General features: G+C 45.2%; 1 protein-coding gene across 1 annotated transcript; it reads right to left on the reverse strand.

The window, feature by feature from the left end:
- Positions 1 to 1,951: 1,951 nt before the first annotated feature.
- Positions 1,952 to 25,520, reverse strand: Sdad1 (SDA1 domain containing 1). Its single transcript, XM_021649897.2, has 22 exons — positions 25,288 to 25,520; positions 22,259 to 22,363; positions 21,783 to 21,881; positions 21,493 to 21,603; positions 20,138 to 20,209; positions 19,960 to 20,060; positions 18,662 to 18,719; positions 17,859 to 17,933; positions 17,236 to 17,337; positions 15,786 to 15,855; positions 14,747 to 14,850; positions 13,464 to 13,521; positions 11,652 to 11,710; positions 10,286 to 10,362; positions 9,598 to 9,695; positions 9,421 to 9,497; positions 8,759 to 8,885; positions 8,016 to 8,110; positions 7,683 to 7,873; positions 7,497 to 7,581; positions 6,156 to 6,317; positions 1,952 to 4,238 (listed from the first exon to the last, which is right to left on the reverse strand). The coding sequence occupies exons 1-22, from the start codon at positions 25,375 to 25,377 to the stop codon at positions 4,191 to 4,193; spliced, it is 2,064 nt and encodes a 687-aa protein (XP_021505572.1). The 5' UTR covers positions 25,378 to 25,520; the 3' UTR covers positions 1,952 to 4,190.
- Between the last annotated feature and the right edge of the window lie 33 nt (positions 25,521 to 25,553).

A 25,553-nucleotide genomic window follows, 5' to 3' on the forward strand; every position in this document is an offset into this window, starting at 1 on the left:
TGCCTCTCCCTCCACAAAGGTTGGACCCCTTCAAATTGAGGGTCAAAATAAGTCTTTCCTTGTCCTAAGTTGCTTCTTGCTATATAGTTGGTCCCAGCAAGAAGAAAGTAACCAACATTCCATCTAACTATAGCACATAACATTGTCAAACTTTAGAGACATATCTGTTCTTATCATTTAATGTCACCTTGCAGTGACCACTTCCTTGAAAGCTGTGGCTGACACCAGTCACACCCCGTTTCCCTCCTCCTGGCCAGAAGGCTTCTGTCGGGTGCCTGTGGAGTCAGGGGCCCGGAGCCCTGTTTCCCGCCGTCTCTTGTTGGTAGGGTGGCTGTGCACTCCAGTGGGGCTGCGGGAAGAATTCTGCGGACTGTTTCCTGGGAAATGTGGCTTATGTGCCGGAAGCATGAGCATGTTGCACTCTTCGGATGAAAACTGGAGGTGCAAAGGCGAGTGATGCAGGCCACACAGCCATGCACACCAGACCCAGCATCCAAAGCCAGAGGCCAACCTCAGCACACTGAGGCTGACAGAGCAGAAAAGGATCCCAGGATCCTGGGCAAATGTCCAGCAGCTGGACACAGACAAGGGCTTATTTGGTTAGAATGTTTAAAACACATTTTCTGTTACCTGCAGTGAAACGACCACAAATGCATGTTTTCATACAAAAGCTCAAAGAAACAAAACAAAAACCCTGCAGTTCTTGCCGTGTTCTGGATCATTTTCCTTGACTACACTCTTGAAAAGTTTGACCTGAAGCTTTCTTTTTTTTTTTTAAGACTATGTGCAAACTGTAAGCCATTTTTTCCCCCTTAAGAACCAAGTTGATGGTACTTAAAATAGATTAAAAGCTTTTTCTTTAAATGGTATTTTTTTTTAAGTGGGTGTTTCCTGCATGTCTGTCTGTCCACCATGTGGTGCCTGGGGCACTGGAGCCCCTGGAGTTACAGCAGGGAAGCCACCATGTGGGTGTTGGAGGCCAAACACAGATTGAGCCAGCACTTTTGACAACACTGTGCATTGCTGGCAGGACTCAGACAGGGTCCTAGAGGATGTTTCTAGACACTGGAAGGCCAGGGGAAAGAATGAGGACGGGAAGACAGATACCTCGGAACACTTTAAAATTACACTCTGTTTTAACTACACAGAAATTTCACAAGAGCGATTCGTTTCATACCTTTATTCCTCATCTCATATATATATATATATATATATATATATATATATATATATATATATGTATTTTTTTGGTTTCTTACACAATGATATAAATAAAAACATACACACTGAGAAAGACTCAGAAAGTAGAAAGAAAACACAACATATCCATAATCCCAACACCAAGCCCCCTTTAGAATATTTGGCATATTTTCTGTATATTTTATAATTGCCTCCAGGTATACTGGACTATACTACAAACACTTTTCATACTTTAACCACTTACACACTGAGATGAGACTGATAAAGCACACAAGCAGAGTCTGCAGGGGAAAATAACACATAGAGAACCCTATACAAACACAAGTTTATGTGACTTAACTTTTGCTGCAGCAGCTGGGTTCTTTCTTTTGCATCTTTACATAGGTGGAAACTAGGGAAGACCAGGAAAGACCTGGAGCCTGCCCAGACCTAATTTCCAGATGTTGCCAACTTTCTTCCTGTGGTCAAGCTCCCTCTACCCTCCCTCATTTCATATCCCTTTCCTGGCCAGGGTTTTGCTCTCTTGCTGTGGAGCCCAGAGTGGCCTCAAACTCAAGAGCATCCCCTGCCCTGCGACACTCTCAAGTGCTGGGATTACAGGTGTGTGTCACCATGGCTGGTCCAGCTTCCTTAAATCTCAGGAAACAATCCAAAGCCATCAGAACTACTGAGAAGGCACTGCCTGGGAGAGCATGTAGTTTAAAAACACATTCCTTAAAATAGCTTACACAGAATACGCAGAACGACAACAAAAAACAAAAAACACTTTACTAGAATGTCAATGTAACATTCTACAAACAAATTTTCAGTGAATCAGAATACAAATACAAACAAAACTTGTATTAACTGTAACATTTAAAAATTATGCCCACATACGTCGCCTTAGTTTTCACAGAGCTGTGCTCCCCACCATATGCACTGGGAACACACGCGACAGAAGCCACGTGTTATGACAGTGTGAAGACTCAAGTGTGTGTCTTCTGAAGTGACTGGATCTTGATGAAGCTCTGCTGCATCTTCACGCAAAATGTTTCTCCCAATGGCCTGTGTCAACGTGACACAAACACTGGTGTGTAGCCACAAACACCTAGCGGTGCTTTATACTTGGTGGACATTCAGTATCTGTTTTAAATTAGCTGCCTAAACGATTTGATGGATTTGATGGTTAAAACAAACACAGCAACTGTAACTAAAAGAAAGAATAGTCCCCTAAGAAAACCCCACCAACACACAATTTACTAAAAGAGAGGCAGGCAGTACACTTACAGGCAGCACGTTGGCAGGCAGGGTAAATCATGGGTGCACACACACTTGCTGTGCCGGCTACACTGTAAGAGGCGCTTTACTAGCACCGGGGAAGCAGCAGAGGACAGGTGAGGCTGTCTTTACCAGTCACACCTGTTACGTCACACCGATGATGTGTTGGTATTCTGGATTTATATGCCAATCCCTGGGTACGACCCCTAGCAGCCCAGAAACTGGGCATGGTAGTGCGTGCCCAAGTCCCAGGAGCTGGGGGCAGGAGGAGTTAAAACAAGCCACACAGCATGGCTGAAGCGGTGAGCCTTGCAGCTGTTTTCCAACTGACGCACAACAGACACCCATCGAAGAACACAGGAAGAAAGGCCAAGGACCATGTCAGGCCTGACACATACAGACTGGACACTTCCCCCACCGCTGTGCGGGGGTAATAAGGCTGATGGGCAATCCCCTAACAGTGACCGGGGAACCAGGGGGGGGAAAGTGGCAGGATAAATAAAACCAAAGCTGAACTCAGAAACTGAACAGATCAATGAAAAAGGGGAAGCAAACCTCAGAAAGCTGCTCACCAATTCTGAGGGACAGAAAACTGCCCTTTCCTCTACTCCAAACACTTTCTTACTACAAGATTACCTAAGAAATCCGAGGCAAAAGGCATCACACTGTTTCTAAACCCAGCAGTGTGCATGCAGACTGGGTCTTGCAAAGGACTCATGACCACTTAGAGCACACACCGCTGCACACAGCTATCCGACAGCTATCCCGTAGGCTTTGGCTGAGAACAAGGCGAACAATGGGCCAAGTTTTGAATGAAAGGGAACTGGCCAAACCTATGTGAAGAGCAGGCTCTCAGGGCTGGACGTGCAGCTCAGCAGTAGAGAGAGAATCTGCTTAGTGTTAGTAGGCGCGAGCGAGGTCCTGGGCTCATCCCCAGCCCAGCAAAACTCCAACAGCAGCAGACAGCAGAACAGGCCATTCAAATGGAATGCTCAAAGATGGTTCTGTTTTTGAGTCAGGGTTGCACTCCGTGTAGTCCAGGCTGCCCCTGAATTAACTCAGTATGTCCCACGCTGGTTCTAAAACCAGGAGCCTCCTGCCCTGGCTTCCAGGGGTGGGATTACAGGTGTATGCCACCAGATCCTGCCAGACACTTCAAAGTCACTATTTAGATTTAAGGCAATTTAAAAATGAGGTCTTAGCCCAAACTCTTTACATTAAAAAAATAAGAGTATAGTCAGTCACCTCCCCAGATCTGTATGTACAGCAGGAGCCTGCTTTGGCAGGCTAGCCTATTTACAAGTAAGAATCTCTTACTCTTATAACACTGTCCTCATCGAAGAGTGTGAATAACTCCCACCCCTGCGCAGCTGCTCCAGGAGCCCCAGGGACCCCAGGAATGTGGACTAACTGCTCCAGGGGACTATTTACAGCTTACTACAAACACCATATATACATCTGCCCTCGGGCGCGGGTTCTGGCTCATTCAGCATACATACGCAGCAACAAGTAGAAGGCACTCAGCATTTCTGTCAAGAGTTTTTAACATCAGTGCTATTTACATTACACATTCCCACCAGCCCCACCTCTAAATTGAAAATACCAAGTTGCTACAAATGTTATTGTGGTTTCCAAAATAGAGTGTTTCTTGACTTTTTAATGTAAGCAAATATTTACTAATTTTCGGCATGCTGACACACACAGCATTGGGAAATGGATAACTTGCTGGTAAGTTACTTCATTCTTTTCCTCTTTTTCAAAAGTGCATCTCGTAGTGCTATCTGCAAGAGAAAAATCAACATCAACAGTAAGAATCTGTTACACTAACTCAGTCATAAAGGTCCATAACTCTCCTAGAAACACCACGTGGTAAAATAGTCCCTAAAGGGTCCAGTGCAGGCCAGCAATAGGTCTCAGTGGGTAACGGTGATTGCTGCCAAGTCTGATAATCTTACCATACGTCACCTGTAACTTCAACAGCTCAGACTTGAATATATTAGTTTAGGAGTCAAAATATTAAGCCCAAGAAACGTTTATTTCTTCCTAGTTAATCCAGGATCTTAACTTAAACATGTTTTATTCTTGTGTGTGGGGAGGGGAGGAGGAAATGTGGATGTGCCACAGCACCCCTTGGGGGTCAGAGGGCATCCCCGTGGAACTGATTCTCTTTCAGCACCTTATGGCTTCTGACTTTACCTGATGAGCCACCTCACTAACCTAGGCTCCTAATTTTTAAGTTTCCCTCGAGGCAGAGTGTCTCTGTATAGCCCTGTCTTGCTACTTGCTCTGTAGACCAGGCTGACATTGAAGTCAGAGATCTGCCTGCCCCTGCCCCCCGAGTGCTGGGATTAAAGGCGTGCGACGCCGCTGCTCAGCTAAGAGTTATGATTTATAATGAGTAAACTCTGAAGAAACTGCAAGGCAAGGAAACATTCAGAAATGCTGACTCACTTCTTAGTCCAAGCAGCAAGACAAATGCAGGAAGAATAAACAGCATTCTTATACCAACAGCTGTGTTCAATGAATTCTTAATTTAGTCCTAAAACTTCTTTACTCTCAAGAGAAATGTTTAATAAGGCACTGATAAGGATCAAAGCCCAGCTTCTCTATCATGCCAAAAAAAGGCATTCTATAAAACAGGAAATGGGGAGGGGGCTGATGCCTTAGCTAAATTAAACCTCATTTGAAGCCAGGCTGCCAAAAGGGTGGCTGTCCTCAACCTCAGATGTTAGGAAGGCTCTGAAGGACAGAAAAAGTCAGTTCAAGTACTTGGCAAAATTTAGAGCCTTTATTTAGAAATGCCATCACTTTTTTATCTGCTTTTATCTGTTAAACACAGGTTACAAGAATAAGGACAGACAGACAGACAGAGTTCAGGTGGTGGTGCCCATGCAGTCACAGAGCCGTCTAGAGGGCCGGCCACCACACTCAGTCTTGGAAGGCTGTCACTGGCTGGCTATGAGGAAAGGAAGCTCAGAGACCACGTAGCCTGGAACTGGTTTTCCACAGCTGCCTCAGAACGACACGTGATAAACTCCAGTATGCTCCCAGGACAGAAAGCTGCACGATCTCAACTCACTATTACAGTACCTCACTGACGTAAGCAGGCCACCAGGGCATCATGAGATAGACCACAAATGGTAGCACATGCCTGCAATCATGAAGCAAAGCAGCACCTAGATGGCTGAAGCAAGTGAATCTCCCAGTAAAGCCAGCCTGGGTGAGTTCAATAAGACCCTGTCTTAAAATGGGCAAGCAAACCAGCTAAGCCACAATGGATAAAAGGAAATCCCAAAGGCTGGTAAACACAAAATGCACTCTGTGAAAGGACAGCTTTCGACACGACAGAGCTGTGCATTGAGGACTGCGTTCCTGAGCTGTCCTATACCAAAGCAGCGCCTTCTGCAAAGCCCCATGCGTAACTTGTATCAATTCAATCTCCTTCACAGGTCAGAGGACTACTTTAGCATGGAACTGGGACTCAGAGAGGTCCAGCTTGCTTCTCTTACTTACAGAAAAGAGGCTGGGTCAACCAAGGGACACAGGGTGACCCCTATCAACTCAGGTCTGAGGCTTTCCCACCTTGACTGCTCCCAGCCTCGGAGCACTCACTTGGCTGATGGTCTGTGGTCCTCAGAAGGCACCCCTCTTGTCAAACAAAAGGCTGTCTCAGCATCCAGGCCTCACCCAGAACCCACCTGCTTCTCTCGGAAGGAGCGTGCTGTTTTTGACCGGACATTCTGGCTGTAACGCATCATCATAAAGTTCTTTTGTTTTTTCTTCTCTTTATTTGTGGTACTGGAAAATGGATTTATTTTGGTTTTCTTCCTCACAAACTCCTTTCGGTCTGTCCTTCCAGCCTAGTAGCACAAAGAGATTAAGTGATTAGTATTTCTTTATACATAACATACCTCAGGCATTCTCTAATCACTCTGACAGATGCCAAGAACAAGAGGGGCGGAGCACAGCTCTTGCTCCCCAGGACTCAGTCCAACAGAGACAAGGCTGAGCTCAGTGAAGTTGAGCTCAGTGAAAGGAACCGTCCTGATTCAGCATGATGCCTGGAAGGCCAAGCTGTGTTCGGCACGGTGGGAACAGAGAAGGGACCGACATTAGAGTGGGGAAGGCGTGGAGGAAAGGCGTGTGAAAAGAACTCTGAGCCCTAAACTTACATAGACGGGTCTCCATTCAAACAGAAGCAAAAGTGAGGAGCTACAGTGCAACGGTGCCTCACGACAGCAGCTGAGGGCACTCACTGCACACACCGGAGCGGCACCCGCAAGAGCTGCAGGCCAACTCTGACTGTCAACGCATTTTCCTTTAGTAAGTGTGCTAGGCCTTCTGATAGCGTGAACACACGACCCTGCATTTCTGTCCTCTGTATTTTGTTTTGGATGGTAGTCACATGGCTATACACAGTTCCAAAACTCATCTAATGCCAGGCGCAGTGGCGCACAACTTTAATCCCAACACTTGGGAGGCAGACGTAGGCTAATGCCTGAATTCAGTGCCAGCCTGGTCTACATGGAGAGTTCCAGGACAGCTACAGCCATTTAGAGACCCTGTCTCAAAAACAACAATTAACAACAACAAAACCAACAAAAAATGCACCAAAACCAAACCAAACCAATCTTTCATCTAATTTGGCTGGGATGTGGCTCAGTTGGTTGGATGCCCGCCTGGCACAGACCCTGGGTCCTTATCCTCAGCATTGCCTAAACCAAAAATGGCAGCACATGTTTGCAAACCACCTAAGTAAAGGCAGGAGGGGCAGGAATCCAAGGTCATCCTCAATTAAAGCTTTAGACAGGCATGGGTTATGGGTTATAAAAGACTGGTTATGGGTTATCTAAGCTCCTTCCTATCTCAAAGTAAAGCACAAAACTTACCTAACTCAACACCCAATAATGGTACATTTTATTCTATGTTAAGTATACCTTTAAAAGAGACAGGAAGTTCATGGCTACATATGCTGGGGATTAATAGGTCATTTTATTTGCTCTCTGTTTACAAAAGGAAGAATGCCATGCCCCGCTCACCATTGCAGTTGCCAGTCTTGTCTCTTTGTCAGACTTGGGCTTTTTGTGAAGGCGTTCAATGTCCCGAAGAGACAGCAATTCACCCCTGTGGTGAGGGACAATAAAACAAAGATGAGGGTGGAATCCTGCCCCTGATACTCTCCCTGCTGTGCAAGCTGGCTCAAGTCTGGGATGTGCCATTTTCACCTGGACTCCTCATCACTGTCAATTTCGATGTATTTCCTTTTCTGGGCTTTCCCAGGGGCAGCATCCATTTCTTTCTTCATCTGGGCCATGCGGATTTTCTGGAAGTCATCCTGTGTTAAAACTCGACTGGTGCTGATGGCTGCAGCTTTGGCTTTCCGCTCCTCCATGGGCATGCTGTCCAGTTTCTTGGCCTTGAAAAGCATACAGCCAAAATAATAAATGGCTACCAGGCTCAAGTGCCAGCTCAGTCATTTAAATTTCAACATGGCCCAGCAAAAATGACATCTTGGTAAACACCAGAGTGATGCACATTGAGATGACATGTGGACTTACGATTGCTTGCTGCTCTTCATCAGAAGAGTGGTGCACATCGACCCATTCACCATCCTCCTCCTCCTCCCCACTGAGGCTGGCACTTTCCCATCCATCTGTGTGAAAGAGATGGATGCATTCACTGATGCATTCATGTTGAGTAGTCACAGCAAGCTAAGCTAATCAGCAGTGCTGAGAACAAAGGTAACAAACCTCACATATTCCACTGACTGAGCCAGGAGACATTTGCTGTCCTCTGCCACAGCCACTTATTTGATTTAAGGAATGGGGACTAGCACTGACCAAATATCTATTAAGAGCCAAAACTGCACAGTGACTTCCCTAATTCTTACAGTGTAAAGAGCAGCAGACTTTCAGTTAAGAAACATGCCAGAACACCCAGCCTGTCCTGACATCATGGAGCGCCTGTCTGATTCAGAAGCTCCCTGCTGTCCAGGGAACTGATTGTGCTTTTTAGACATTTAACTTGAGCCTGAAGCATGCATCTGCCTGACTCACCCAACATATTCATGATGGAGGAAACAGTACCAGTTACCTGGAGTACAGAGGAGGCTTCCGGGTGTGAAAGAACCTGCTCCCAACTCTCTAAAAGCAGCTACCAGGATGTACGAATGTCCCGGCATTTACACAACCACACATGATAAGCTCTCCAATCCTCCCACGTAGGGCTAGAGGTTCCCTAGCATGAGCGAGAACCTAGCTTCAATCCCCAGCAAGAGGAAAGGCAAGGAAGGCAAACGAACCTTCATCATTTTCTGTATTCGCTTCTTTCTCAATTTCTAGAACCTCCGCTCCTGGAATGTAATCTTTAGCATCTAACTCTCCATATTCTTGTATTCTTGCTTCAATGGAGGCTTCAGTAGGTTTACCCTACAAGAGAAAATTATTTAAAAATAAAGCACTTAGATTTTGAAAATTCATTATAAAAGCCCTCTAGGATAAGAACACTATGAAAAGATGGAGTACTCAAATAATAGGAACAACCAACATAGTCAGGAAACCACGTAATCCCAGGACCCAGTTCACTCCTTTCTGTCTTCTGGTCTAAACTGAGAAACTGGCCTTTGTAAAGTCTAACCAGCTGCTCAGATGCTGCAAATCTCAACAGTGCCATGGCTGTGTGTCATGCTTCCCCTCTGCTGAAGGCAGCACCTGGCTGGGTTGTGCATCAAAGACTGTCAACTGCACACAGCCCAGCGGACTCAGCTGTCATCACAGAGCACATGTCAGCTGCAAGGGCTGAGGACCAGAGAATTCAATCAAGTCCACCCTACGCTTCAACAGACCCACACGCATCACACACGCTCCTCAAGGAAGCATCATTAATCTAACATGTGAGCTGCAGACACTGCCCTCACTTTCTGAGACCACAATCTACAGACCAACCTAAGTCTGCTTCACCTACCCGGAACTTCTTCTGCAACATCTGAGGGTTCAGTGTCCGGAAGAGATGAATCAAGGTTCTGGCAGACATCATCACATCTGTAAGACACCTTTGATTAGAAAGTCTCAAGCAAAGACAGTGAGATGGCACTGAGCCACACTGTACTCCCTGGCCTTCAGAGAATGACATGCCACTCACTCTTGTCTTTGTGTGTCTTGTACTGAGCCAGGTCCTGAAGCAGCTCTTCAGTCATGGCCAGAGGACACCGAGCTGTGATTTCTTTTATTGCATTGATTCTAAAAATGGAAAAAATTAACTGAAAATAAGAAACAAATAGGCCAGATTTTATAGGCCCAGGCCCTAACCCTGCAGTGTGGCAGAGCATGTGAGAGCGAACAGCCCCACATACTCATATTCCCCACAGTCACTCTTCCTCTGCCATGTGACAAGGACCAGTATATCATGGCAGTGAGGGAAAGCATGAAGTCAGATCGAAAGGTTAAAGGTTTCTAGGGCTGTTATTCCAGCACTAATTTGCAAGGAAGATACAAAGTAACGTCTTAGCATATCATTTACAAAAGGGCTACCAAGGTCTCTATAATTACTCATTAACAAATCACTTGTGTTAGCTTAAGACAAGTCTATATTGGGATAGAAAGAAAACTTAGGTTAGTAAACAGCCATTCACCTAAGACTAGAAAACTGTAAAACATCACACGGCTGATCAGGACAAGAATTTTTTTATCTGGTTCCCCCCTCAGACTTCTGACCATTAAATGGAAATACAAAGCCTCCCGAGAAGACCGCTTTTTTAGAAGCCACACCTCCAGCTGAACCGTTCATCTCGGTACACCAAACACACTGTCCCGAAGCATGTTCTACGTACCCTACAGTCATGACCTCCCCAGAGTTCTTGTCAGTAACAAAGTTGTTGGCCACCGTCATGAGCAATGACTGAATAATCTGGGGTGGAAACAAAGGAGGGGAGTCAGGTGAAAGGTCCCTGCTTCCTGAGCGCAGCGGACCGCTCCGTGCAGAGGCAGCCTCGACCTTCAGGGCAGAGCTGAGAATCAAGACTAAGAACACAAGAGAACTTTATTGTTCTTTAACATGGGTCACTTTTTAAAAGTTTTACTATTTTAATGTGTGTGAGAGGAGAGAATGTACGTGGACGGGGCGTGTGCCTGGGCACACTCACCAAGGCATATGTGTGGAGGTCAAAGGACAACTTGCTGCCCTCAGTTCTCACCTTATCCTCACTGAAGCAGGTCTCTGGTTTCTCTTAGCTACACCCTTGAAGCTAGCTGGCCTTTGCTCTTTGGGGAGACCTTGGGGGAGATTTTCCTGCTTCAACTCATCTCTTCTTTCCATCTCTTGGTAGGCGTGCTAGGATTACAGACCCACACAACCGCATCTAGGTTTAAGTGAGTCCTGGGTATTGAATTCATGCTGTCATGGTTTTGTGGTAAGTACTTTTATCCCCTGAGATACAGGACTGGCTTACAACATGATTTTCCACTTTTATTTTGAATTAAATGTTTTAGGTTGGCTTATGAAGTAACAGGTTTCATTAAGGCATTCTTATACACGCGCCGTTTCTTTGTTCTGCATTTCCACAGTGTACTCCCTACCCACCTTAGCTTGTTCTCTTCCTTCTCCCAAATGGTGTTGCTTCTGCTTTCTTTTCAAAGAGTTTTGTTTTGTATTTATGTGTGTATGTATCTGCGTATGTCATGTATGCTGGTGGCCAGAGGCTGGGAGAGCTCCAGACAATTACAGGCAGTTTGTGGGCTAATGGGGTCTAGGAACCAAGCTTGGGTCTCCCAAAGAGCAGCAATTACTCTCACCGACTGAGCAGGGTCGCTAGCCCCCACTCCTGCCCTCTTAAGGCATTAATTCCATTATGTTGTTTCCAACCATGACAAAACCAAAACAAAACTTTGTTCTGACACAGGATAATTCAATGTTCTTGGTCAAAGAAAAGAATTACGAGGTTTAAACAAAATCACCAAGAACTTACAATTATCCTTGTAACTTCCTAGTCACAAAACTCAGTTATTAATCAAGGTCAGAACCTGCAGCTTGCTCCTTTCTGTGACTGCAGGGCTGACGTGTGTACATCTCCTAGGGGAGAGGCCTCCTCTGCTCATTTAATGAAGGAGATAGACAGCAGTTCTGGGAGAAATCCCAATGTGCCTAACAGTGCCACCCCTGCACACACTCAACCCACAAGTCAGGGGAAGCAGTCTCACCTCTGGGGGTACAAGATGATGAGAGGCTTGTGCAGCGAATAGAAGGATCTTCGTGACTTCTGAAAGCATAAGAGACGAGAAAGGGCACACTCTGTCACTGCGTCCAGGACTACAGCACCAAGGCAAGCAAACTCAAGCTATCATGTGGCGGTCACTCAACTTACTCTACCTGAGCACCAACCCCTACCTATCCGGATGGCTTGCCTCTTGCCTCCTTCAGGCCCTTTGCTCAGCTGCTACCTAATTAAAAAGGCCCTGCCTGATACTGCAGCCTGACATAGCTCCCGCCACCACACCTGCTGCTGCCTTAAACTGCTTTCTTCAGCCAAACACCTGCCCTGGATATTACACACAGCACTGTCTAGAGCACTTTCCAGAGCACGGATTAGGTGAGAGGACTCTGCTTTATGGTCACTGGGAACCTTAGTGTCTAACAGACGTACCCCTCTCCTTGGCTTTCTGTGCATGCAGAGAAGCCACCAAGAAGGCTCTGTGTATAGCTCACACCTACAATCCTAGCACTTGAGAGTGGTAGCAGAGAGAAGGATCCTGAGATTGGAGCCAGCTGGGGCTTCATACCAAACCCTGTCTCAAGCCCCAAACTAACCAAACAAGTCACAAACAAACATCTGTTGAACAAACTTAAATGCAGATATATGAACACGCTTTCTTCCAAGAGGCAGCCCAGAAGTTCCAAGGCCTGGAATCAGGCACAGGGACTCATGTCTGTAAGTGTAGCACACGAGAGGCCGACACAGGAGACCTGCTCCACTTTAAGCCAGCCTGGGCTAGCCAGACCCTGTTTCAAACACAAACAAGTATCAAGCTGGGTGCAATGGTGCGTGCCAGAGGCAGGCGGGTCTCTGTGAATTCAAGGCCAGCTTGCTCTACACAGGAAGTTCTAGGCTAGCCAAGCATGCATAGTGAGAGTTTCTAAAAAATACAAAAGCCTCCTCTGGACAACAAACTTTGAGTAAGAAAGGCAAATGTTGATTTGTCGTTTAATTGAAATGCTCTTGGACACTTTCTATACTTCAAAGAGGTTACTTGAGCCAAGGATGTATGGAAAGCACTTAGCACAGACAGAATTTCTTAGCGGCACGTCTGTTACACACTAAGGTTCCCAGTGACCATAAAGCAGAGGTCATGTCAGATGCCCAAATGTTTACTTCCTTCCTTTCTGGTTAAGTTCCAAAGGCAAAAGAAGCAACCACCTTTCCCTGCATTTGTGTCATTGCTAAGAACGCATACAAGGCCTTGGAGAACAGTAACACAAAGTCCTGTGAACAGGCACCATGTGGATGCTGGGAAGTGAGCTCAGGTCTTCTGCAAGAGCAGTGAGTGAGTGCTCTTAACTGCTGTGCCATCTCTTAGCCCCAAACTAGAATTTCTGACAGAATTTATATTACAAAGAGACTTGCTAAAAAGCAAGGCTTTATCTTTATTTGAGTATGTGTGTGTGTGTCTGTGCACATAAGTGCAGTGCCCACGAAGACAAAGAACACTGGATTCCAGAGCTGAAGTTAAAGTGGACAGAGACCAGCCTGAAGTGGGTACTGGGAACTGAACTCATCCAATATTCTGGACGAGCAGTATCTGGTCTTAACATCTGAGCTACATCTCCAGTCTCAGAGACTTGCTTGAGAAATTTGTTGATTAAAAAAAAAATAATAATAACCATTTCTTCTAGTTAGTGAATAGAAAAATAAAGCCATGTTCGACTTAACACATAACTCCATCTGTCCTTAATGACACCAGAACAACAGACGGGCCACCAAGGGCCACCAAGGGCTAGACACACAGGCAGATTACCTCTCTGGTGCGGCTGAAGAAACCTTTGCACAAAAGGGTAGAAGTTGAAGAGAAAAAGCTGTGGAGAGAAGAACGTACCAACTTTAATATGTATGAAACTTGAGCATAAAATTTTATTTTCCATCACCTAATTTCATCACTAAGATAAACACTAGGAATTAACCTTGGCTCACTTTGTCTCAAAAATCAATCTCCTCACAGCTAACTCGAATGCTGCCATAACCTAGGGAAAGGACTTTTTCCCAACACTGCCCTGCTTTCTTACCATGGGAGAGAGAAAGAGCAGAATAAAGCAGGGAAAGGCAAACAAACCCAACACTCTCTGGTTCTGACACTGGCCTGGCTGCAGAGCTTGGTCCTGGTGTTCACAGAGGGGAGCAAGACCAGGACCAGCACTGGCACTAAAGCCCCAGTACAGAATAGGGCAGATGTGTCAGCACTTGTGGTTTTAGAGTGCTACAACCTGACAGCCCTGACCCCACAGTCTTCTAGTCCAACCGCACTACAGGGAGGGCTCTGCGCGCTGTATTTAACCATGGAAAACAACATGGTCAACCATCCCAGAGCAGAACCAGTCACGACGACCAAGTCAGAAAACCGGACCGGAGAGATGGCTCAGCTGGTAAGAGCACCGGCTGCTCTTCCACAGGACCATGGTTCAGTTCCCGGCACCATCATGTTGACTCACAGCCACCTGTAATCCTACAGTCCCAGAGCACCCAGAGCTCTCTTGTGGCTTTCATGGGCACTGAACACATGCACTGCACATTTCTTTGTGGCCTAAATTTTTGGTAATCTTTTCCTAAAGGCAGCTCTTCTAAAAAGTATCCACACACATACACCACACACACCTACACACACACCCACATGGGGATGGAGGAGGGAGGGGGAGAGAGAGAGAGACAGATCGCACAAGAATAGCAAACAGACAATTCCCAACCAGAGACAACCAGAAGTCGTGTCAGGAAGCGTTAGGCACCCAGAAAGGTAGCAAGAACCAACATGTATCCTGGCTCAGGAACATGCATGTAAACGTAACAAATACAAACAGAGCATGTAACAGTTACACAGGAACTGAATGTGCACAGACCAGTATTCATCTGCTCTGGGAAGAAAACAGTGGGAATAAAAGCAGCTGCTTTCAGATGGAAAGGCTGGGCCTCCTGCTGATCCTAACTGCTAGAGGCATGGGGATCAAAACTGAGACGTTGTTCTACAGAACAGCTTTTCTTCACCAAGCCCACCACAGCCCTCACATCCACCGGGAAACAGCGGTGTCACACCTCATGAATTCCCACCAATCTGGAGATGAGGTTCATGAGCATCATCTTCACTTCAAACCTCTCCTTACAGCTCTCTAGCTGCTTCAGAAGCTTTTCTGCAAAGTCTGGAAAGAATCAGAGAGTAACCGTGGGCTCTTGGCTGCAGAGCAGTTTTTAACAGGCAAAGGAATGCAAAGTTACACTGGTGCAAAGACCAAGTATGGTACTCCAAGCTCATCTCCAGCATTTCTAGTTAGTTACTTAGTTTGTTTGTTTTTAAAGACAGGGTCTCACTATGGAAGTATAGTTATCCTTGAACTCACCCTGTAAACCAGGATGGCCTGGAACTCCGATCTGCCTGCCTCTGCCTCCTGGGTTCTGAGATTAAAGGCACGTGCCACCACTGAGGTGATTTTTAACGTTTTCAAAAGAAGATACTTATTTTTCTTTATGCGTATGCTTGCATGTATGCTTGTGCGCAGGTGCCCAGAGAGGCCAGAAGAGGGTGTTGGATCCCCGAGAGCTGGGCTGGCACTGTGAGTCACCCCATGTGGGTGCTAAGTGCCAAACTTGGGTCCTCTGCAAAAACAGCCAGAGCCCATACCAGGGTAACTCTTCAGCCCAGGATTCCTAAGAGCTATTTTTAAAATAATTTTTCTTTAGGTTATAGTATGATCATATCATTTCCCCCTTCTCTTTCCACCCTTCAAACCTTCCCATATACCTTTGCCTGACTTTTTTTTCATTAATTGTTGTTACATGCACATGTGTATGTATATACATACATGTTCTTAAATACACAAATACAGATTCCTGAGATGTGTGTGCACCAACACCTACAGCGACTCTGGATACAGTCTGCATCTGAAGGTGTGGTCTGCAGACAAATCTACCTTCTCGAAAGTGCAGGCTCCAAAGCCACACCTGCACCTTAATGGCTGGAATCTGCACTTTACCCAGTTTCCTGGGTGACTCAATTAAGAAATACTGATCTAAAACAGGAGTAAGAAAACAGGAAGTAATAGGGCCAACAAGGAACCTAAAGTAGTAATTATGGTACCTTGGGGATCATGAATCAAGTGGATGGCTGAAAAGTTAAACACTTCTGGCTTCTTCTTCTTCTTTTGTTTCTGAAAGAGAAAATAGTTCAAAACCCCTTTGCTCATTTGATACGTCCAATTAGCCAGTCCATTATCCAGGCTGTGTCCTGTGTGCCCTGAAGGCCTTAGACCATCTGTGTGCTGTGTGCCCAACAGGGGAAGATGTCAGTGTACTGCTCTATGACTCTGCCTGTCTCGCTGAAACAAGGTTTCTTACCGAACCTGGAGCTTGCTGTTTTCCAGCAACACTGGCATGTTACCAATTTGCAGGGACCCATCACCTCTCCCATCAGAGCTGGGGTTACGGATGTGTGCTGCCACATCTGGCTTGTGGGAGATATCTGGTCTCAGGTCATCATGCTTGCACAGCAGCATTCTCACACACTGAACCAGTTCCCTGCCCCAGTACACTAGTTTAGAAAACAAAACCCTCCTTGATCTAAAAATTTCTTTTCACCTTAAGAACTAAAGTTGGTTTTTGCCTTTTAAGTTCTGAGAAGCCAGGCACAGTGGCGCATGCCTTTAATCCCAGCACTTGGGAGGTGGAGGCAGTTGAACCTCTGTGAGTTCGAGGCCAGTCTGGTCTACATAAAGAGTTCCAGGACAGCCAGCGCTATGTAGTGAGACCCTGTCTCAAAAAAAAAAAAAAAAAAAAAAAAAAAAAAAAAATATATATATATATATATATATATATATATATATATATAAAGGCTTTGAAAATATATCAGCTATTAAAATGTGTGAGACTGAAGAAACTTAAAGATTCAAGCACTAAGACCACACAGAGGCTGGGGAGACGGCTTAGCTGGGAAACACTTGCCGTTGAGCCTGAGGAGCTCAGTCTGGAGACTTAGCACCCAGTCGGGGTATGGTGGTACACCCTGTCACCCCAGCACAGTCTGGAGCCTCAGCATCCAGGCAGGGTATGGTGGTGTGCCCTGTCACCCCAGGAGGCAGACACAGGTGGGTCATGGCGTTTACAGTAAGTCAGAGCTGCTTTCTCAAAAAGTAAGGTGCAGAGCAATGGAAGACACTCAATATTGACCTTTGGCAACCCATACCAAGTTCACACACATACAGTAACCCCCTCAAATAAACTGTAATGCCCACACCCTCTCCCACAGACTCCACACGGATCAAACTAATGATCGCTGGAATAACCATCACCAAATACCAAACACTTTTTCATGTTGTTCTAAGAACTCAGGTCTAATTAAAGTTAATCAAGTAAATTTATTCAAATCAGTTTTGTCTGAGCTGAACATAACCTACTCATTGAAAATATTAATGCTTACAAGTCTTCCTACATTTCTAAGGTTTGTTTTTAACCCCGTCTCTTGATTCCAGCACCTTCAAAGTGCTGGCTAAACACCATGCATTCTTACTGAATTTTCCAGACACAAAGCTCACCTTTAGCACTTTCATTGCCTTTTCCAACTTCTTCTTGTTTTTGGAGCCCTTCTTCCCCGTGGCGTACTGCACCAGCAGGTCTCTGGCTGTGGGTCTGTCATCCTGTTGAACAAACTACACTGGGGAACTGGACACAAGGAAAATCTGCACAGAAGCAGCGTGCGATCCTTTCAACTACATTCCCTTTTGTTCGGAAGAGTTACCTTAACTATGTGTAAGAGTGTGTGTGTGTGCACAAGGCCACTAGACTATAGGTGTGGAGTCCCCAGGAGCTGGAGTTACAGGTGTCTAGTGTTTTAATAAGGTAAGTTCATCAGCATTAATATGTGTGTATTATGCCACAATGCTTGTGTAGATATCTATATGAATGTATTTTTTATATGTATCTATGTTATTTTAGGATGTTTATTGAAAAGAATTTCTTTTTACATCTAAGAAAAAATTTTTATAACAAACCTTGCTGTTAAGAGACTACAATACTCTTCTTTCTTTCTTCCTTTTGTGATGTTGGCATTATATCAAAAACTGTCAGAATGTTTTTCTTCTGAAAGTCTTACAGTCTGAATTCAGAGGAGCAACACAAGAGGAACCATGACACGTCTACAGACCCTCATTAAACCCACCTCGGACTCTGAGTCACTGTCCTGCTTCTCTTCCTCATCTTTCCCAAGGAAGAACGTCAAAGCAGCAACTAATATCTAAAACCAACGAGAAAAAAAAAATTATCCAGCAAATGCAGACTCCTGTTTACACTGCCATCCCACGGGCATATACTATTGTGTCTGACGGATAGGGGAGGGATATAGCTCAAGTTTGAGAGTAAGCCAATATTTGGGATCCATTCCCTGCACCCCCAAATCAATCATGCATTAAATAGAAAAAAAATTTATCAGGCTCATGTCACATGAAGAAGAGGTTAGCTCTGCTCTTGACGAGGATGGACCAGCCTCAGGCTTCACAGCACACACATGTAGTTGAGGCCAGCACCTAGGCTGAGGCATCTAATCACTGTCTTTATATACTCATGTCTATCAATAAACACTGTGACTTCAACAAGTATCTTCTAGGCTTCATACAGTTACCCTTCAGGTAGTCTGCCAAGAGTGTCCACATGCCCCCAAGAACAGAGCCATCACAGCCCTTCTTAGAAGTCAGACATTGTCTTTGTGTTCCTTTCAATTGCACTAGAGCCTGACAGAAGAGAAGTCAGGCATCGTGGATAAACTTCTGCCGTTATTTTGCCAATATCATACAGCTGGGCTTAACGGGATTTCTTTTTACAGAATTGCTTTCCTAGCTCATGCTTACAGGCATCGAACTACATGACCTTTACAGCATAATGTAGTAAATACCAGCCTTCTCCTTCTGGCACACCCATTTTCACTTCAGGCCAGACCGTACGCTTCCACACAGCCCTGCAGCTCACCTTGGTGACCTTGGAGAAGCATGCAGTTGTGATAACATTGACAGTTTTGGCATCATTCCTGGAAGAGAAAATGGTACAAAACAAACAGTGAGTATGTCTGACATGAGGACGGTCAATTATAGGATTTAAAGTGATAAACCATTAAAGGACCAGCACAGGCAGATTACTTCATCAAATCCCAGCTCAGGGTTAGGACACACAACCTAAAGCCATTGAGAGGAAGAACATTTGATGCCAAGGAATCCACTTAGCATAAGTGTCATGAAAACAAAATCTTAAATGCCAAAAATTCAGACAGAAAAACCTACAATGTACCAAACCCAGGGCTGGAGAAATGGCTAGTGGGAAAAGTGCTTGATGGAGTATGAGGACTGAGTTCAGATCTCAGCACTCATGTCAGGGGGGGCATGGTGGCCTGTTGGCAGAAACAGGATCCCCACAGCTAACTAGATTAGCAGAACCAATTCAATTGAGTTCAACTAGGCTCAAATAAGAGCTGTGTCTCCTTGTAGAAAGTAGAGAACAAATGAGGAAGATAGCTGATGCCAAGCTTGGACCTGCACCCTCACCACACACATGCATGACATGTGTGCAAATCTGCACACACAGAAGAAAAAATAATAAAGTAAAAATTTAAAGACATTAAATGCTGGGTGTGGTGCCACATGCCTTTCATCTCAGCACTCAGGGAGGTAAAGGCCAGCCTGGGCTACAAAGTGAGTCCAGGACAGCCAAAGTTACACAGAGAAACACTAACTTGAAAAATCAAAAAACAAAAACAACATTAAAAAACATCTAGCAAAATCCCAACACAGCCTAAAAAAGGGGGGGGGGGGGTTATTCTACCACTGAGGAATGCTGGGCAGGAACTGAAGCAGAGATTTGGTAGAGTGCTGCCTATTGGCCTGCCCCTCATTCATGGCTTACTCAACCTGTCTTCTTGAACAACTAAGGCCCACCCCAGGATCACACCGCCCACCATGGGCTGTGCCTGCCCACAACATCCATCATTAATTAGGAAAATGCACCACAGACCGCCTCAGGTCATCTGATGGAGTCGTTTTTTTCTCAACTGAGGTCTCTAGCCAGATAATGCCAGCTTGTGCTGAGCTGACAAAAGAACCAGCCAATAAGAATGGCTGCATTCTATGCCCAACACCAATGTATGATAGAGGTATGTTAAAGGGTGTAAGAGTTCAACAAAAGAACGTTAACAGCCACACTTATCCATGAGCTCTGTGATCGTTATGAGTAAAAAAATAAGTCTATTTCTCATGAGAGAAATCTGTATGTGGTACCAGATGTTCCTCCTGTATAGTTCAATCATCACATCCAAAGACATCTTGGCTGCAGTTGCATTGCTGTCTCTCAACATGGTGTACATGAAATTCTGCAGCACCTACGGAGCCAGAGAGGAGAAAGACTCAATGTACGGACGGCACAAAGCTCCAAGCACGGGAAGCGAAGGGCACTTACCACATTCACTTTATTGTTCTTGTGTTTGGCGTTTATGTTCTTGATGTCGGTCACAATGTGTGTGTACAGAGTCTGAGGAAACAAAGCACAGGTGTTAAACCTATGAGCATTTCTGACGTTGGAGAAAAGCACAAACGCACAGGACAACTTTGCTTCTCCTATTTCATCTTTAAGAGAAGAGATCCAAAACAAGCAAACACTCAAAAGCCACTAAAAGGGTAAAACTGCCCTCTACGGGTTCAACATGGAATTGTCAAACGAACAAGTCACCCTGGAGAAAACCGTATATTGCCTGTTATACAAACTCCTAACTACTCTGTTTAAAACAGGCAAAAAGGAAGAGCAACCCAAACACTCTCGCTGATAAATGGGTAAACATGTGGCAGAGCCATGCAGTGGAATATCTGGCAACCAAAGAACACAACCATATCTATAAGCATACAGACTGCAATATATATATATATATTTTTTAATTTTTAAACATTTATTTTTATTTTACGTACTGGTGTTTTGCCTGCATATGTGAGGGAGTCAGAGCCCCACAACAGGAGTTACAGACGGTTGTGAGCTGCTATGTGGGTGCTAGGAATTAAACCCGGTCCTCTGGAAGAGCAGCCAGTGCTCTTAACCGATGAGCCATCTCTCCCGCCTTTCATCTTTTTTTTTAAACAGTTTCTCTGTGTAGTCTTGGGTGTCCTGGACTCACTTTGTAGACCAGGCTGGCCTTGATCTCACAGTGATCCCCACCTCCCTCTGCCTCCCACGTACTAGTACCAGTCTCTTAATAATTGGTGTGAGGGGATTAATTTAATGAATACAAACTCAAATTTTTCTTTCTGAAATTTGATTCATAATCCTTCAGCTCTCGGTCTTAAATAAGCAAACATAAAAGTCATGAAAAATGCTAATAGCAACAAAATTTACCTTTTATTGTGCGGGTTTGGTTCCAGCTACAAGTGTCTGTGCCTCCCTCATGTAATCATTCAATACACGCGGTCGTGAAGAGACTAGATTTGGAACCAGACTGCCTGCGCTTATAGTCTAGCCCTCCCACACGGATGCCGTCTGACCTAAGACACGGACCTCACCGTGTGCCTCAACCTGTCTGTAAAGCATTTACAATGAGGATTTTAACAATCTCTACCTCAGGCTTTTGTGAATACACATATACTCTGAGATTAATGCCCAGTCCAGAGTGGCATTCAGCAAATGCTGATTATTAATATGAAACTGCTCGGCACAACGTTTCCTCCTAGAGCAGGACTAGCTGTATCTCTCACTGTATCAAATGAGGCTGAGAACTTTGCTGTGTCACCTCAGGAAGAAAGATGGAGGGGACAAGCTTTGCTCCTCACCTTCCGAAGAAGTTTGTCATGGCAGCGCAGGAGCTCGAAGAAGAGCTCCAGCAAACTCGATGGATTGATGAGATTCTTGTTTCTCAGCAAGATCAAGGCTTTGCAGAATGTCTGGGGGGAGCAGGGGGAAGACATACCAGAAGACAATGGTGAAGTCAATCAAATGAGAAAACACAGCACCTATCCTATCTCTACCCTCCCCCAGGCACCAAAAAGCGGGTTAGCAGGAAAGTGCTCTCTCATCTCCCATTATCATCGCACGCACAGGACAGTGTGACTGACTCCCCTACCATGCGGAGATCCGGGTCCAGGACGGTGTGGTTGTAGGAGAGCAGCTCCTTCAGCTCCTGAGGGAAGTTGCTGAGGTGCTCTGGGTAGCAGTGGCCAATCTGTAACAGAGCAGGGCTGTCCTCAGGCGCAGCCTTTCTCCCCTAACTTCAGGTGCACACTCGCATGTTCAGGAAACAGCTGGTTCAGAGGCAGGTGACTCTCAAGCACCAGCTTTCCCTAGAGGCTGTTTCTGCTACTGTCATTGTTCTGACAGTTTTTATAAAAGTGTTTGCAGCATAATTGAGAATGATGAATCAAAAAAAATTCTTGATGGTTTTTATTCTGTTTGTCTGTGTTACAATTCATCAAAGTCCTCTAACATAGCTTAGGAAGGGAATAAAATCTACAAGAGGAAAGGCTTTGGAAATAATGAGGTGAGGGTGTTTTTGGAAATCATGTGTAGCTCCGACCTCTGTCTGAGAAATCACCTTCTTACCTGTGCCATGAACATCACCAGCTCAGCCAGATCTTTGCTGGGCTTATTTGGTTGTAACTTGAAAATCTCCACATTGGATTTGTAGTGACTATACTGCTGGAGGAACTGTAGGGAAAAGAACAGAGTTTGTCACACTCTTAGACACAGTAACAAGCTGGCACATACCTTTGCCAGTGGCACAGAGAAACAGACGTAGGCATATAAAAACAGTCTTTTTTGTTGGTCCTGGGCTTAAAATCAAGGCTTCATGAATGCTAGGCAAACCCTCTACCAAGTCACATCATCAGCTCTTAAAGCATTCCATCTTCCCTCTCTGCAAAAAATCTCAAGCATCACATGGCTCACGTGAAGACCCATTCCTTAGGCCAGAAATTTAAGGAGTGGGGTAGAAACACGAGAGTCTGAAACTCGGATTCTGGCCTTGTTCTACCATGTACCGTCACATGTCCTGTGCATGAGGGGCATATCGGGAGAAAAAAGCCAGGCCAGCCAGCAAATGTGAAGTGGATCTGAAGGACACAAAGTCCAAAAGCTCAGCTATCTGTCTTACTTGTCCCTGTATCCTCAGTGTTTACAAGTAAGTACATTGACATAGAACCTGTGCAGTGTGTGGGGGTGGATGTGGATGGAGGAGATGGACATTACCTTTCTTTGAATGTTAAAACACAAAGGTTACTTAACCTTTCTTGGTTACAAATTGGTCAAAAATAGAACAAGAGCTTCAGGCCAGCTATAAAACAAATAGTCTTAACCACCTGCTGAAAGGACTCCAACAGTACAAAAAGAATTGAGAGGGAGGGAGGGAGGGAGGGAGGGAGGGAGGGAGGAAAGGATGGCAAGGAAGTCAGGCAGGAAGGAAGGAAGGAAGGAAGGAAAGAAAGAAAGAAAGAGAGAGAGATTGGTCAGCCCAGTGGGGCGAAAAAAAAAACCCTATCCAACAGCAGAATGGCAGAAAAGCTTCACCACTATTCACTAGACAGATTAGCATGTAGAATACATAAAGAACTATATGAACTAAACTTCAAAGCAAATCTTCCAATCAATAAACAGACTAACAAAATGAATAAACAACTCTTGAAAGAAACACAAATGCCAGCCAGGTGTGATGGTGCATGCCTCTGATCCAGTGCTTGTGGGATCTGAGTTTGAGGACAGCATGGTCTACAAAGCATCCAGGAGAGCTAAGGCTACGAGAAATGCTGTCTGGAAAAACCAAACCACAAACAAAAAAACCCAACAACAAAAAAAAACAAGCAAAACAAAAATAAAACCAATATGTGAAAAAGTGTGCAGCATCCATAGCCCCCAGGGAAACGCAAATTAAAATCATTTGAGATTCTCTCTTACCTCGGTCAGAATGGCTATCAACAGGAAGAAAAAATGACAACAAGATGTGGGAAAATAGAAACCACATCTATACCATTGGTGGGAATGTAGACTGACAGAGCCATTATGGAAACTACTAAAAACTGAACTTTTATATGGCACAGCCATACCTTTCCTGGGAATAGAACAATAAAGGACTCCAACCAAATACCACGGATATACTTGCACATTTGTGTTTATTGGTGCACTACTCATGACAGCCAAAAAGAAAAACACAACAAACAAAAAACTAGCCTAGATGTTCATCACCAGAAGAAAGTATAATGAAAATACAGTACAAACACACATTTTTTTTCAGTCATGAGCAACAATGAAACCATGACAATGTGAGGAAATCATTACCTTAAACCAGACTCAGAAAGATAGCCCATGTTTCCTCTCATAAGCAGAATTTTTATTTAAATTTACGTTTGTCACACAAGTTGGATGGGAGAACATGGGAAGGGATTCTTCTTTTTTTTGTGTACTGACTGCCTGCCGGCTTGTATGTAGGTCTACACATGGGCCTGGTGTCCAGAGTTCAGAAGGAAGTGTAGGATTCCCTGAAACTAGAGCTACAGATGGTTATGAGCCATGACAGAGATGCTGGGCACCGAACTAGGGTCCTGTGGAAGAACAGCCAGTGCTTTTAGCCACTGAGCCAACTCCCCAGTCCTGGAAAAGGAGCTCTTAAAGGGATGTAGGGAAATGAAATATACGTGACATGAATACAGAAGTGGGTGTGTTTGGGGAGAAGGGAACCAGTAAGGGGGGTGGGCCAGGAAGATTGTGGGGGACAAACAATGTGTCAAAGTGCTGCAATAAAACTCTGCATGCTGACTCGAAAAATTAATAACAGAAAAAGAACTGCAAGAGCTATTCATTCACTGCTTTGTGAATGGCTTCACATGAGAAAGCCTTGCCTGCTGTGACTTTGTTGTACTAGTTTGTCACCTTAGGCATTAAAAAAACATCCGCCTAAATATTCATATGTAAAGGTAAGATAAATTTAGGGGAGAAGGACAATAAAAAAAAAAAAATGGGCTTAGCTAGCCACTGAAAAAAAAAGTCATAATGCCGAAGGGCAGCAGGTTGAGATGATGGTTTAATGCTTCCAAGTTAAACGTCTTAAGTATCTGCCAGGTTAAGAGTACAAAGTCATCGCTTTCGTCTCGTCTCTTTTCACGCTGCTTAAGGGCTAAGTCCCTCACAAAGTGAATCTAACATACTCTTCGACCTCGTCTTTTCCCAAAGCATTTTCTCAAATCCAGCTCAAGCTGGCTCCCAGTGAGTTTGAACTCTGGCTTAACCTCGCCTTCTACATTCGTGGCCCTGGCAGAGCTTGAGGCACTCGGGAGCCTCCGTCTGTGGAAAGCACTTTTAACACAAGATTCATCACGTTAGGGACTAATTCGCGTTTTCGATAAGAGGTGGCCGGCGGCTGGGCTTAGCCTCTTGGACCGGAGCTCTCCATCTCGGCGACATAAACCCAGAGGCAACAAGTCTAAAAGTGATGTTTTCAGGGATGGAGGGGTCTGCGGGGCAGCACGTTTGCAAGCCGTGCGAAACGAGTCCTCAGGAACGTTCCTTCCCCACCTCTGCCCCTCCCGAGGGTCCCCGGAAGCCTACGGGGGGGACCCCGGTGAGCCGGATCCCCGTCCCACCTCCTCGGTGTAGGCCGGCGGGTCCCGCTTGATCAGGTTCTGTAACTGTGGCAGGTTGCTGGGCAGCTTGTTGTTGTTCCTGCCGGACATGGTGGCTGCAGATGGGTTCCCCCGCGAGCAGTTCTTAGAAAACCGAGGCCTCCGTCAGTCACAGCCAGGTCCCCGCGGCAGCTTAGACTCGTGTTTCCTAGTGTAACCGGAAGCAGCACGTGGGACCTTCGGCTAGCCGTACCGCGCTACGGGAGTCTCAGAGGATCAAACTTATC

This window comes from Meriones unguiculatus, chromosome 3 (genome assembly GCF_030254825.1).
Source record: "Meriones unguiculatus strain TT.TT164.6M chromosome 3, Bangor_MerUng_6.1, whole genome shotgun sequence".
NCBI classification, from domain to species: Eukaryota; Metazoa; Chordata; class Mammalia; order Rodentia; family Muridae; genus Meriones; species Meriones unguiculatus.

What these genes read in the sequence shown, in the direction of transcription:
- Sdad1 (XM_021649897.2), bottom strand. Translation starts at nt 25,377, where the DNA reads ATGTCCGGCAGGAACAACAACAAGCTGCCCAGCAACCTGCCACAGTTA. An exon ending in ATGACAAACTTCTTCGGAAG is followed by an intron (nt 20,210 to 21,492) that starts GTGAGGAGCAAA and finishes TTGTTTCCTCAG; the next exon opens with ACTCTGTACACACACATTGT. An exon ending in AGGCAATGAAAGTGCTAAAG is followed by an intron (nt 15,856 to 17,235) that starts GTGAGCTTTGTG and finishes TTTCTCTTTCAG; the next exon opens with AAACAAAAGAAGAAGAAGAA.